Consider the following 14,720-nt stretch of genomic DNA (forward strand, 5'->3'; position numbering starts at 1 on the left):
AGGCACCAGGTGCGTCCACTGGCCCTTGCTCTGCAGTCACCCCCCCTTCGGAGCCCCCTCCACCACACAGCAATACTGTCCAGCCAAATGGAGGGTCCCGGGCACTGCCCCGTCTGAGCAGAAGCAGTACCTCCACAGAGAGCACGCTCCCGGGCTTGTGCCGGAATGGCGTGGTGGGGTCCTCAGGGTTGAGGGGTTGCAGAGTGGGGTCAGCCTCATAGGAGAAGGGGGTAGGGCTCAGCGTGGCGAAGTCAAAGACCAGGTTGTCGAGGATAAATTCCACCTGGACCCAGCGGTCCTCGGGCAGGCCCGGGAGGGCAGGCGTGCGGCACGTGATGAGCCGGGACGAGTTCACGCGGCAGGGCTCCTCAAACTGGGGGGGCGAGGGGAGGGTCAGCGGAGGGCTGCAGGAAGGGTGGCACCCACCACCCACGGTGTCCTCAGGGCGGGGGTGGGGTGAGGTGGGTGACAGCCCAGCACAGGCAGGGGATGCCCATGGGTGTCCTACTTGATGACTGCCGCAGGAGGCTCCAGGGGAGCACACTGTCTCGGGGACCACGCGGCGCCTCCGCCCGAGCCCCTGGCCCGGCTGCAGTGCTCTTGGCGAGACAGTCACCCGGATTCTTGGTGTCTGTACCACATCCAAATTCTGGCCATGGACCTGTATCTCACGCCCTCCACTGCAACACAGCCCGTGAGCTACGCATGACTGCAAGAACCAGGCTTTAAAGCACAGCCCAGCCCCAGCCAGGCTGGCTCAGCCCCAGCCTCAGCCCAAGGCCCTCTCCCCAGCAGCGTGAGTCCCAGCCCCCCCCCAGCCCTACAAACCCCACGGGTACTGGACCTGCAGAGACCTCCCTCCCACACGCCACGCAGCCGGCCCCGACCCAGCACCTGAGGAAGCTCTTGGTGGGGCCTGCAGAGGTGACGTTGGGGTCTGACGTGTACTCAAACTGGCTGTGTTGAAGCTTCCGCTCAGCGGCCCCGAACAGCACAGCCACGGGGAGTACGGCAGGTGTGGGGTGTGGGCTGGTCTCACATCGCAGCTGCTCCGCCTGTTGGCCCTGCAGCCTGGGGAAGGGAGGCAGGGTGGGAGGTAGGCCAGGCTGCCCAGAGGGGCACGTGATGAGCTGGGAGGAGTCCACGTGGCGGGGGAAGGAGGGATGATTCCAGGATAGGGGACCCACTCAAGCCTCAGCTCACTTCCCTTCAGGGCTGACTGCCATCTCCGCGGGGGACCCTGCAGGCTACACTCCCACGACAGCCCCAGCTTCGGGAGGGCCTGGCCACCTGATGGAGCAGACTTGGCCCTGGCCACCTCTGTTCTCCCCAGTATCCCACCCTGGAGTGCATGGACTTTTGCACAATGGGGAAGCGGCCCTCACAGGTGACAAGGCTGGTCTCCAACTACCACTCGGATGTCCTCCAGCCGCCCAGTCAGGAGCTTGGAGCCGTTCAGGGTTAGGCGGGTGCCCCCGGCTCTGGGGCCTCGTGAGGGGAAGATGGAATACACCTTTGGGTCCTGTGGGAAGGGGGACAGGGATAGACAGCCGGGCGTCAGGCCAGGAACAGAGGTGGGGGAGCCTGAGGGAGACAAAAAGGCCCTGGGCTGGGAAGTCTAGGAGGGCGAAACCAGATGGGCTGGGAGGAGCCACCAGAGGGGGTGGCCCATTGGCAGCTGGGGGTGATCAGCAGTCAGGCACCTGATAGGCAAAGTCGTGCTCTGAGACGCCATGTCCTCTTCCTGGCACCTCCACTGTCACAGTGCCTGCCACCTCCTCCCCGCTGGCCTCAGTGATGCACACGAGACTGTGGGCACGAGGAAGGCTGGAGTGCCAGGCGATACCAAGGGCCCCTCAGACCACCCAGGCTGCCCTCCCTGCCCCACTTGGTCAGGCAGTCTCCCCACTCCCACCCTCCATGAGACTGACAGAAGTCCTCTTGCTCTGGAGAGAACTACAGCGTTCCAGGAGGCTGGAATCTGGGAATTAACACTCCTGGTTTCAACCATTCAGGTCGAACCCAAGCCCCTAACAAGAAAGAATTTCTGTGTGGCACAGATTTACAAAAGAGCCCTGTAGGGCAGGTTGTGGGGCAAGCTGCTGAGCTAACGCATGCGCCTTGCTGGCCACCATCACGCATGCACAGCCCCACTCGCAAAGTGGTGGAAAGTTGATTTCCTTGTGGAAAAAAAAGTCCCTGAAAGCCTCTCATCAGGTCTGGGGATAAACATGAACGGAAAGTGAGCAATCTAAGAAAACACTGGGTCCTGGCCAGAAAACAGAAGCTCAGGGCAAATTCATTTGCACAATGTGAAGCCTGCAGTGGCTTAACTCCATGACACTGTTACGGTCACTGAGAAAACAGAACAAGCGATGTGTAAACTCCCCAGCAGAGGCTTCCGCCATAATACATTTTAATCACTTATAAACCACTTCAGTCTTGTGGTTCTAGAATCATTAACAGTCTAGACAGTCACCTAGAGTTCTCAGTCATAAACCATTTAGGGGAAACTATATGCTCTAGCAAAATCTTCTTTAAAACACAGATTTCCTGGCCCAACACTGGCCACAGATGCAGATCTCCACGCTGAGTCTAAGGATCTGCTCTGTGGTGGTTTGAGCAGGCTCCCAGGTAACTCTGTTATTCAGCTGGTTTGGGACTGATTGTGGATATCTCCTTGGGAGTGGCCCATGTATGCACTCTGGGGACCCTGCAACTCCCAGCCAGGTTAGTAGGAGCCAGAACCTCTGTAGGCCACGAGCCTGAGAAGGCAAAGGGGTCCCGGGACTGGATGGAGGATCCTGGCACTCAGCAGGTCCGCCGCAAACCTGCTCCTTAGAGAAGCCTGACCAGGACAGTGCTCAGGGAAGAAGGGTAGTCAGGGGAAAGGGCAGCCCCTGAGCACAGCTGTATGGGATCTGAAGACCCTGCTGCCACAACTATATCCATGGTCACCCTGAAACCTAGGCAGAGCCAGGGAGCAGAGTCACCTGTCAGCTCTAGGCAGTGACCAGGCCCTCGGCCTAGGAATGACCCAGCAGCAGCCCAGGTCAGGAAGCTGCAGGTCTGTGTGTGACAGCAACCCCAGCACTGAAGCATGGTGACCAGAACCAAGGAAAGAGGGACAGGGGAGGGCAGATGAGTATTGCGTGGGCGCCCCTGAGCAGGAAAGCCCACCATGGAGCCCACAGGGTATGCCATGCTCCAGTTGGTCCAGCCAGCTCACCTGCTGGAGACCTCGTATTCTTGAGCGTCTACCACACAGGGCACTCCAGCCACCCTGACCGTGTCCTGCACGTCCTGCACATGTTGGCCCAGGTTGGAGCCCCTGATGGTGACACGGGTGCCTCCGTCTACAGGCCCAGTCAGTGGCTCCACCTGTTCCAGGACAAGGACTGCTCACCTCCACCCACCTATTGACCCAGGCAGCATGGAGAGACAGGCCCAGCCTCCCCTCTTTGGGACCCCGGACCCACAGCAGCCCACCCTCCCTCCAAGGGTCGCAGTGAGGGAGACATGCGCCAGCATTTCAACACACCGAGTGGATGAGCGGCGCAGGGCACTGGGTGGCCACAGCCTCAGCCTCACCACAGGTCTCCCGAGCCACGCACTGTGGACGTTCCCCCTTGCACCACACACAGCCATACTGGGGCATGGCAGTTTGGCAGTGGCTGCAGTCTCCGTGTCCCACAGAACAGTCATACAGTATCACTGGGGGAGGCAGAGACGGATGTGAGAGGCAGGCCTGGGAGAGCCGTCACCACCAGCAGCCCCAGCAGCCCCAGGCAGCTCACCGTGCAGCCCGTCTGCACTGTCTACACGCAGATGGCCGGCCCGGCGCAGAAACAGCCCCACACGGAGCTCCGGCTGCAGAGCCTTATAGCTGAGCTGGAGAAATAGGAGTGGGGTCAGAGTCTGGGGCTGGGGGAGGCAGCAGGCCTAGGGAGGGGGTGGACCAAAATGACTCATTGTGGGAACACAAAGTCAGAGGTCAGGGTTGGGGTGCAGGGAACCCATGAGACCACAGAGTCAGAGGTCAGAACTACCAAGACCCCTCAGGGACACAGGGCCAGAGGTGAAGCTGGAGTGTAGGGACCTGGTAGGGCCACTGAGTGAGAGGTCAGAGCTGGGATACAGGGACCCTATGGGACACATGATGAGAGGTCAGAGATGGGGTGCCCAGACTCCCACAGGTCACAGGGTCAGAACCTGGGCTGGGATGAGTGCGGTGCAGCCACCTGTGGTTGGCCAGCCTGTGGCCAGGGCACCCATGCCCACCCAGGCACTTGAGATCTGCACCTGGTGCTGCTGGCACGTGATGTGGCACCGGGTATCTGGAGGCAGCTCACACTCGATCTGGGCCGCAACCACCACCTCGCGGCCCTCTAGCTCCATCACACACTCATTGTCTCCCGGGCTGTCCTGAGGGCAGAAGACAAGGCTGTCGGGGCAGCTTCAGAAGCTGGGCCTGGGGAGCCCCGTAGGGACCCCAGCACAGCCCCTGGGTTGGGTCTGAGACCTGGGCCCATGCCCTCTTCCTGCTCCCCTGGACTTGTATATAGTTTGCCAATAGCCAAGAAGGCCACACCTACAAGCAGGACACACTCACCTGGAAGAGGCGCAGGTTCCTGCCCAGCAGCTCTACTTTCCGCTCCACGTGGACTGGCATCAGTGTGGAGCCCTGAACACTCTCCACACAGGGGCAGGAATTTGCCCCCCAGTTCACCTCTTCCTGCAGGCACCAAGAGCAAGGCAGGCTATGGAGGCCACCCTGTCGCCGCGGTCCTTTCCCACACAGAAGCCCAGGGGCCAGGCTGGCGCGGGGCTGCGGTCCCCACCCTGCCCCTTGATCCCTGCTGATGCAGAACCGCAAGGCGAGCAAGGGGCTGCACCCGCCCCAGTCCCCCCCCAGGCCTCCTTCCTGGGCTGGGCCTCACCAGCTCCCAGAGCCCGGGTGTGTCGTACTGGTAGTCAAGGCTGGACAGGAGAGTGAGGGGGGCGGGGGGGCCCTCGTGCTCGGCCGAGTCTCCATCACCTGAGAGGAGGGTGGAAGTGGAGAAGGCGGGCGTGTCACCCCCCGTCCACTCGTCAGCCTCGGGCAGCTCGCCGCCTTCTCTCATGAGCCAGTCCAGAGCGGGCTTCGTGGAGCCAGTGGCCCCTGGGAAAGTGGTGGCGGGAGCAGTGCTGGGGGGCTGGTCCAGGGGTGCCTCGGAGGGGAGGGCCTCAGGGCCAGGGTCTGCAGGGGCAGGGGGCAGTGCCACTGCATCTGAGGATGATGGGTGGGGGGCCAAGAGTTCCTCAGGTGTAGCCGTGGGCTGGAAGTCAGTGAGAGCAGGGACAGTGGTTCCAGGTCTGTCCAGGGGGCTGGGAGGGAGGGGTTCCTCGTGGAGGGGTGGCTCTGTGGAGGCTGAGGCAGGTGTGGGGCTGGGACCTCCCCATGGCCCTGAGGGGCTGAGCAGGGATGGCCTGGCCCCAGGTAGGACATCTGAGGCTGTGGCTGAGGAGGGAGCCCCAGGGTCCACGGGAAGGGTGTCAGGAGCAGGGGTGGCCGTGGCCTTGGGGGCTGCAGGTGGGAAGGGGGTGGGTGCATCTTTGGCAGGAGAGGCTGGGGAGAGAAGCGGGCTCTGAGGGGGAGGCAGAGAAAGACAGGAGGGGCCACTCAGCAGGCGGGCGCGGGAGCAGGCAGCAGGCAGGCAAAGGATGTGTTAAGAGGAAAGGAGACCAAGGGAAAGAGAAACAAAAACAGCCCATTAATTCTCCAAAGGAGAGGAGGGGAGGGCAGGCTCCGGGCCTCTGTGCTGAGGTGGGGCACAAGGCCCAGACCTCCCTGCCGCTCAGCTACAAACGTCCTCTCCCGGACGGTGGGCAGCCTTCTCCAGTGAGTTGTCGCACACAGCAGCTCAGGTGCTCACGATGGAGCCTCACATGGGCAGGCAGGCACACAGACCCCGGGCCATCAGAGACATGCTTACCAGAGGACCCCAAACCCCCCATGTGGCCCAGCCCGGAGTCACGCTCACCTGTTGGCTGAACACCACTGGCCCGGAGTCACACGAGGCCTTGTGCGTGCACAGGTGCTGCCAGACGCACCAGTTACACCCCCAGCGGCTGCTCACACAGGCCTGGCACCTGCACAGAGCACAGCCATGGGGCACGGGCACCATGGAGGCATCACAGGGCAGCCCTGGGCCTGGGGGTCAGGGTGAGGGACTCACTGTGCAGACGGGTGGAGGTCAGTGACAGCCACACAGTCATAGAAGGAGAGGGGGGCTTTGGCAATCACGACAGAGCCAAATCTGAGCTCCACACTCACAGAAATGTGGTCTGCAAAGGGGGGGAGAGAGGGCCAGCGCTGAGGAGTGGGGAGGGATTTTCAGACCCCAAGCCAATGTCCCGAGGCCACATGGAGTGGGGTTAGCACCCAAATCTGGGAAGGGTACTCAGGGTTGGGGGATATAGTCCCCTGGGAACAAAATTGGGACTTTAGGGGCTTGAGGACTAGTGGGAGGACTCAGAGAAAGGTGTCCCTTCTGGGCTCTTGGCATGAATTCACACCTCACCCCAACCACACCCCTGGGAGGCAGGCAGGGCTCCCAGGCCCAGGGCTGGCCCCTTCTCTCACCCACCGGCTCCTCTCGGCAGTGCTGGGGTTTCACTCGGGTCTGGGGAGGGGCACATCACACCAGAGCTGGTCAGCAGGGCAGGACTCTGGTATTGCCCAAAGTGGCAGGAATATGACTCCCCAGGCCATAGTGGAGGTAGGTCAGGCACTGACAGGAAAACCTGCCGAGAGGACAGGACACGCTGTCAGAGACACTGGGCAGCAGATCAGGGCTTCTGCTTATGGGGCACCCAACACAGGCAAATGTCAGTGGCCACCAGCCCCTGGGCTTTCACGGAACCCTCTGGCCTGGTTACTAACAGAGAAAGCAAGGCCCCAAGAGAAGTGAACTGTGCAAGGCCCTGTGGTATTTAGTGCACCTGACACCAAATCTAAGGTGTTGCTGCCCGGCTTGTGTGGCTCAGCGGTTGAGCATCGACCTAGGATCCAGGAGATCGGGGTTCAATTCCCGATCAGGGCACATGCTCTGGTTGTGGGCTCGATCCCCAGTAGGGGATGTGCAGGAGGCAGCCAATCAATGACTCTCATCATTGGTGTTTCTATCTTTCTCCCTCTCCCTTCCTCTCTCTGAAATCAAGAGACATATTTAACAAAAAAAACGTGTCAACCCATGGCCAGGGATCCGCCTGCTCCGGTCATTCACCTCCCTCCTCTCCTCTCGGCTGATGTTGGCAGGACTCATGGCTGCCACGTGCAGACAGCCCAGCTCAGGCTGGAAGCTCCACAGCCATTGCTCTGGGCCCTGGCCCCTCGAGCACTCAGAACGGCGACTGCACCTAGGCAAGAATGGACAGTGTCAGGGCCACTGGAAGTTCATGGGGCAGGGACACCTACAGTCCTGGAGATCTGGGTAGTATCCTCAGCTGGGCTATGACACCAGGCTGGGTGTGCCCTGGCAAGGCACAGATACCCAGGGTAGCAGGATGGAGTGGGGGACTGGGGCATACAGGGGTCAGGGGGTCAGAGTCAAGGGCCAAGGACCAGGAATCCTGGACAGGGCAATGATGCAGGAGCACTGAGGGCATGAGGCTGGGGTTCGGGCTGGGGCTGGGGTTGGGTCGGGAGTCCATGGAGTACTGACCTGCCAAGAAGCACACACCACCCACAGTATGGGTCCCTGTGAGCAAGACAAGATGCACAGTCCAGGTGCTGAGCACAGGAGGCCACAGGAACCTTGAGAAGCTGAGACAGCAAAGAGGACTTGAGGCCAGCCATCTAAACACTAGGGTTCATATGGGTCCCTGGCCCAGCCCAAGGCCCCTCCCAGCAGCCAGGCCCCAGCTCTCGCCTGGCACTCACTGTGCTCTGGGTCATGACATACAGGTGCTCGAAGGCCCCATCAAAGGTGAGGTCTCTGCTCACCGCAGACCCCTGCTGGATGCTCTGTGTGGAGTACGGGTGGCCATCACATCCTGGGCCCAAGTACACCTGAGATCAGAAACCATAAGGTCTGGGATGCAAGTCCATGGCCACAGGCCCAAGGTCCCCCTTCCCCCACAATGAAGCAATTTACAGGTAGATTTCCTCGTAGGCAGTACAGGTCACACCACCCAGCCCTGGGGGCAGAAGGGGGGATCAGAAGGGGTGGGGATCACAGTTAAACACAACCCAACCCTACGAAGAAGAGCCCAGGTCATCTCTCCCAACCTGGGGCTGGGGGCATGTCATGATGCCATATCCCAGGCCAAGGGGTCACAGGGGTAGCTCTGCCCAGGCTGGGTCCCCAGCAGCCTGTCCCCTCCAGACCTTGGGGCAGGGCCCAGTACTTCCTGTGGACTCACCCTGTGCAGCTGCCCTTGACTGTCACCCAGGAAAGCAATAGTGTGTCCATCCTCCATGGTGACTGCCACAGCTGTTAGCTGAACCCCTGGCCACTCTAGAATTGGCGTGGCTTCCAGGGGGACACGGCTGGCCATAGGGCTGGGTGTGTGGTCTGAGCCACAGGGATAAGCATCCAGGGTGTCCTGCAGGCAGCAGGAAGCACCAGTAAGGCCTTCCGTGGATAACCTCCCTGCCCCATCCTCCTGGACAACCCCATTGCCTTCCCTGGTTCGCTGCCAGTTCTCCATGAACAATTCTGTCTTTTCTGCTGGCCTCCTGGGAAAACCTCACCCCTGCCCCCAGGCTCTCTGCCAGCCCTCCCTGATAACATCTCCCACAGCCACATCCTTAACCCTGCCTTGGTGCCTTATCTCCAGCTGCCTCAGATAGTCTCCAGCAGCTCCTTCCTCCTCTTTTGATCCCCACCTGTCTGGGGCCCCACCTTTGCCCATCCCCGGCCTGGGAGCTGCTTCTTTCAGTGGATGCATAAGTTCAGCCTTTTCCTGAACCACTGTCCCCAAGACCACGCACCTGGGCCCCGCCACTTCTCATTGACTCAGTCCCACCATGTGCAGTTTCTTCCCTTTTTAAATCTATCCTGAGGCTAGAGTCAAATAATTCTCAACCTCACCTGCCCTCTTGCTCAAAAACCTGAAAGAACAGGTCCTACTAGATGGCTGTCCCATACCCCAGAACCCCAAACACCCTGTCAATCCACTTAACACAAATGCTGCCCCTTCAGCGCCCAATCCAAGCCCACCCGATGGCTCTGTCCCCCTGAATGCCACGTAGGTACCCCTCCAGCACCCGGACACGAAGCAAGTAGCTCCCGTTGACCCGATCAGCCCCCACACCATCAGCAGCGCCCCTCGGGCTCCTGGGCAGCTGCTTGGCAGTGCGTGCCTGGCCCGCGGCCTCCGAGCCGGGTGGGCGCTGGGACTCACCACAGGCAGCTGTGCGCAGTCGGAATTGACGTCATACTCAATGTAGGCCACCTCGGCCCCGTCCTCGGTGCGGCCCTCCCGGGTGTAGCAGGCATCGCGGGTGACATTGGCAAGGCGGTCCACCTCGTCCAGAGGGAAGGCGCAGAGGGCGGAGGCCCCGGCTGCCCCCGCGGCCGCCGACGGGGGCCGGCCCACAGCGGGGGGAGCGGCCGAGGAGAAGGCTGCAAAGAGCACCTCCCCCCGGGCCACCTCCCTGGACGTGGCCACGGCTGCCGCCTGGATCAGCCCATAGCGGCCACCCTGGCAGGCCAGGGGCAGCTCCACGTAGGAGTAATAGTGCTGGTCCCGGAGGCACACACGGGACACGTAGGCGCGAAAGGCTCGAGACTGCGCCTGCAGGTCCCGCCGCAGGAACAGGAAGTAGGCGTTGGCCCCACGCGCGAAGGCGCTCACGAAGTGGTGGCTGTATTCTGAGAGGCGGCCCACGGCCAGCTTGGCCGTCTCCTCATAGGAGAAGGCAGCCTGGGGGTCCGGTGGCCGCAAGGCCCGGGTGGTGATGGGAGGGATGCCACCCCCCACCCCCTTGCTGGTGTATCCCCGCCCCACGAACAGGAGGGGCTCCCCAGCTAAGCCCTGGGCCACCAGTCCCACCGTGCTGACCTCAGGGTCATTGGCAGCCACATACTGGGTGTCCCCGGGCCGCTCTGGCCGCAGCAGCAGCTGCTGGAGCTGCCCCAAGCCCCGCTGCTCACAGATGCCCTGGTGCACACTCCCGCACACCACCAGGGCCTCTGGGCTCACCAGGAGCAGCTGGTTCAGGTTGTTGGTGGGCTGGGCCTGAGGGCACTCATCGGGCACCACAGGCGGCAGGCAGTCCCTGCTATCTAGCACAGGGCCAGTGGGCACAGTGGCCTCCAGTTGTAGCCCCGGGCTTAGCTGGAACAGGAAGTTAGTGGCCCCCAGGTAGATGGTGCCAGAGGTGGGATCCCGTGCCAGGTGCTGCAAATGTGTGCCATTGGGAGTGAAAGCAGCCGGTGGAGGGGGCTGGAGGGTAAGGACCCACCCGGCCCAGAGCGCCTGGAGAAGAGCTGGGCCGAGGGCAGGCATGGTCACCTGGCAGGAAGAGAGGTGGAGCAGGGCTCATGTGGCCACCTGAGTAACATGGGGTCTCTGGTGAGGGATAGGGCTATGCCATTGCCAAAATGCCTCTCCTAACCTTGGGGGGGGGGGGTGAGCAGAGGCACTGTGGGCCAGGACCACATACTACTAGCAAGAGATCAAGCGATCTTTCCTGGAAACTTCAACACTACACGCTCTCTGCAAGCACTATTCTCTCAGGAGACCTTGACCCCACCCTCACCCTGCACTGTCCTGTGTCACCCACCACAGGGTTTGAGAGGGGCTAGAGGGGCAAAGACGTGGGAAACATCCCATCCCCCTGGACCAGAGCCTAGAAGGGGCAGGAGAGAGTAAGTGATGGGAAGGACGGGCACAGAGCCCAGGAGGGGCGGCCCCTCTTCACAGATGTCAGTCTCCTGGGCAGAAGGAGGGAGGGTACAGCCCCAAGGGCCACTCGCATGTTAGGGCAAGGCAAGAATTGGAGGAAGGGCCTTTCAGGCAGGAATCCAGAAGGGTAAGAAGCACAGAACCAAAGGGCTGGAGAGGAGAGCGAGGTTCAGGCCACCAGGGAGGAGGCCTGAAGGACTGGACCCCACCCTGGAGAACTCCCAGTAGAGGTGGGAGTCACACTACTCCCAGAGGCCTAGGGGTGAGGTCAGGCTCACCTGGCAGGGCCGGCTGGGTCAGGAGACAACAGCATGACCTGTGTAGGAGTCACCTAGCCAGGGAGAAAGCAGAGCATGAAGTTGGGCATGTGGAGGCAGCATAGAGGTACCCCCTTCCCCCTGCCCAGCCTGTTGGTGGAACTGGGCCCAGCCTGGCCCTCGGCCACCAAACATTCCACAGGGGACGCCTCCTCAGAGCCCACACAGGGAGGGGGAGGGCAGCGGAACCAGGAACCCTTAGGGCCTGGGAAAGGGCAGCTAGGAAGGACTGGCAGGGCTCAGTTGGGCACCCAGCACAGCCCTGTCCCCCTGCAGCCCCTTCTCCCTTCTTGGCACTCTCCCATTCCCACCCTCTGTCCAAACTCCACCCCATCAAGGCACCCAGGTACATACCTCCATAGAGGCCAGGGGCTGTCTTAGTCCAAACTGCCACAGCACACAAGCAGACACATGCTCACACACACAGAGAAGCATACACACCACCAGATGCTTGCACACATCCATGTGCAAGCACACAGGTGCTTACACACACAGACACATGCAGATACAATCTGTACACAAAGAAACACAGGCAGACACACCACTCACACTTAGCCACCTGCACAAAGACACATCCACAGAGAGCACGTTCTTACACAGAAACACACACAGCGTACAAACACGTACTTTGCACAGGCATATGTCACACCCACATACCAAAGATACACACCTCCACTCACATTCAGACACCCCCATACAGACTCATGCACACTTCCCTGCTTTGAGCTCTAAGTCCTAAAGGGCTATGGAAGCCAGGCATCTCTTGCTATTTCCTCTCCAGCAGGTCAAAGCACAGCCAGGATCTCGTGTGGAGAAGGGGGGGGGAGGGTCCTAAGGCCTGCTGGGACCAGGAAACCACGGCAACACCATCTTCCCCAGGCGCAGTGGTCCCCAGACAGGAGAACCAAGGTTGGTGAAATGCTGGGACAGGTCGTACACCACTGACCATGAAACACTTCCTCTACTTGCCTGTGCCCAGGCCACGTTGCCCAGCCCCTCCTGCCACCCAGCTGCCAGTCTGCCTGTGGGAGAGCTTCCCTCAGGCCAGGTCAGCTCCTCCCACGGCATGTCCCTGAGGCTGCCCCAGAGTGAGCGGGGCTGGGCCAAAGGCTCAAAGGACAGTCCAGCAGCCCAGTGGGAGCCGTGGCCACAGCCTGGCTGGGCACTGCTCCCAAAATAGCTTGGGGGTTTCCATTTTTAGTGTGCAGAGAACAGGGCAGCTCTATGGGAGCAGGAACAAGGCTGCCTCTGTTTGTCACCCAAGGGGGCGGGGAAAGGGGGCAGCAGGGAGAGTCATGAACCCGGCCAGAAGCCCAGGACTGTGGCAAAGACAGACTTCCCAGGAGCCCCCCACCTTGTTTCCAAGGGTTAAGGGAAGAGAGTTTCTTGCTCCAGGAAGACAGGGTATGCCTGAGGATGGGTAGAGGCCACGTCCTGTACTTGGTTACTGCTCTCTCCCCTCCTGCCACCTCCTGCTCAGGGATGCGCCTGGGGCAGAGGGTCCATAGTTAGACCAACATTGAATCCTTTATTCCCTTACAAACATTTGCTCAGAGCCTTCTGTGTGCCAAGGTTCTCCAGCCCTCAAGGGGCAGCAACCAAGACACTCCCCAAATGTAAAATCACAACTGGGTGGCCCAGAGGAAGATGGGCAGGGATCAGAACAGCTCCTGGTGGGGCCACAGAGGAGGCTGGAGGCTGACCCTCTGGGAAAAGCGGCAGGCTTCTTCCATCACTGAAACGATCACTGAAACAGGGCCTAGAACCCCTCCCCTTTCCCCTCTTACCACGGGTGGGGGAGGAGGGAAAGGACAGTGACAATTTCTCCTCCTCGTTGGGCACTCCTATTTCACTTAAACTCCGCCACAGGCCACAGAGCAGCCTCCAGCCCTTTGTCAATCCTACTTCTCAGGATCTCCAAGCAGAATCGGAGCATATCCCTCCTGTCCCCCTGGTGTCTCTGGGGCACCCTAGGGCCTGTGATAAAGGTCGAACCCCTCCAGCCCCAGCCCTCTCCTATCATATGCCAGCGCTCTCCCACGCATGCTCCTCATGCCTCACCCGCAGGCTATTGCGCTCCGCCCTGACATCTCGGCTGCTCCCACTGCCTGGAATGCCCACTCCACCTCTATCCCATTAACTCCACTCCCAACCATCCCCCCCCCGCCCCCGGGAGCCTTCCCTGTCCACCTAGGCTGCTGAGTCCACTCCGTGTGGTGGCTCTGCAGCTCTGCCTTGGGCCAAATGGGAAACAAGACTGCTCTGACCATTAAACATGCTGTGGTGTATGCCCGGGATTAGTGACACCAACCAAGGCCACTTTTCACCCTGATCCACCCTCCCACTCAACTTGAAGCTCCTGGAAGGCAGGGAGTGTGGCTTTTGATTCAGAGGCCCCAGCAACTGGGACAGGGCAGGTAGCACAAAGCAGGTGCTCCTTGTAAGAACAACCCCCATTTCATAGCCAAGGAAACCCAGCCCGTAGGGAAGATATGGGGCTCTCTGAGCTACTTGGCCTCTCAGAGGACAAGGTGTGAGCCCCACTTTCATTAATGAGCAGGCCAGAGCCAACTGAAAAGGACGGTTTGGAGCCAGGCCTCATGTTCCCAACTTGCATAGCCAGGATCTCCTGCCCACTCTGCAGATCTCTGGCCCCACCCAGGATCACAGCCAAAGCCTCACTCTACCTGTGCCCAGGCCCGGCCTGAGGTCTCTTCTGGCCCAGCTTTCTCTGGACCTCTGCGGCAGGGCCCAAGGCTGCCTAATTTCTATCTGCAAAGAGCAAGCACCTCCTGGGCCCTTCCAGGGCTGTCCTCACCAACGAAAGGGGCTCACAACTCTGCCCTTGCTCACTTGGAGAAGGGTCATACCCAGCTCTCATTTCGGACTCCTGGACATTACTGGGAAACTGGCCTTTCCTTTCCTGGCTCCCGCCGGGTTCCCTGGGTCCACCAGGGAGAAGAGTTACTCATTGACAGAGCTGTAGTGCACACTGCTCGCCCTGCCGCCTGTGTGTTGGCGTGGGGTGGGAGGACCCACCATTTACCAGGCACCCACGAGGGCTCCAGAACCGCCTGTGTACCGAAAAGGGGGTCCCCCTCCGCAGATGCGTGGCGGGAGGTGCCCAGTCCGCATGTGTCGGTTCACCGAGCGCAGCCTGCAGGGCTGTTGCTACGAGGCGGGAAGCCGCGACCTCCCCATCAGCTCTCCCCCGACCTTCCTCCCTCCTCTCCGGGCCGCGGGCAGGGACCCCACCAGTGGTCTCGGGAGGGCGGGGAAGGGGCCGGCCGGCGCGGGCGGAGGCGGCCGCGGCGAGGAGGGGGCGCGGAGGAGCAGCTCCACCTCCTCCGTCTCCCAATCGCGTTACAGGCGGAGCCGCCAGAGTTTCCCTTCGCGCGGAGAAGTGTGGTCCCAACTTTCAGGACCCAAGCTGCCCACCACTCACCGGGGTGCCCCTGCCCCGCGGGATCGAGGCCCCAGGCCCTTCCCGCGGGGGGCCCGCCGCCG

General features: G+C 61.2%; 1 protein-coding gene across 1 annotated transcript in view; it reads right to left on the minus strand.

Annotated features, from left to right (window-relative positions):
- PLXNB1 (plexin B1) overlaps nt 1-14,720 on the minus strand; it is a 29,296-nt gene that overhangs the window by 13,722 nt on the left and 854 nt on the right. The window contains exons 2-21 of the mRNA XM_081159568.1: nt 11,175-11,227; nt 9,391-10,503; nt 8,407-8,589; nt 7,925-8,053; nt 7,707-7,807; nt 7,269-7,401; nt 6,630-6,786; nt 6,219-6,327; nt 6,024-6,132; nt 4,941-5,627; nt 4,613-4,735; nt 4,303-4,425; nt 3,798-3,891; nt 3,542-3,714; nt 3,230-3,381; nt 1,704-1,809; nt 1,386-1,522; nt 895-1,071; nt 509-680; nt 131-373 (exon numbers count right to left, since the gene is read on the minus strand). Coding sequence (XP_081015694.1) covers nt 131-373; nt 509-680; nt 895-1,071; nt 1,386-1,522; nt 1,704-1,809; nt 3,230-3,381; nt 3,542-3,714; nt 3,798-3,891; nt 4,303-4,425; nt 4,613-4,735; nt 4,941-5,627; nt 6,024-6,132; nt 6,219-6,327; nt 6,630-6,786; nt 7,269-7,401; nt 7,707-7,807; nt 7,925-8,053; nt 8,407-8,589; nt 9,391-10,497 — 4,215 coding nt within the window. The 5' untranslated portion in view covers nt 10,498-10,503; nt 11,175-11,227. The remainder of the gene's footprint in view (nt 1-130; nt 374-508; nt 681-894; nt 1,072-1,385; nt 1,523-1,703; nt 1,810-3,229; nt 3,382-3,541; nt 3,715-3,797; nt 3,892-4,302; nt 4,426-4,612; nt 4,736-4,940; nt 5,628-6,023; nt 6,133-6,218; nt 6,328-6,629; nt 6,787-7,268; nt 7,402-7,706; nt 7,808-7,924; nt 8,054-8,406; nt 8,590-9,390; nt 10,504-11,174; nt 11,228-14,720) is intronic.

Source organism: Miniopterus schreibersii, assembly GCF_964146895.1.
Source record: "Miniopterus schreibersii genome assembly, chromosome: 15".
Taxonomy (NCBI): Eukaryota; Metazoa; Chordata; class Mammalia; order Chiroptera; family Miniopteridae; genus Miniopterus; species Miniopterus schreibersii.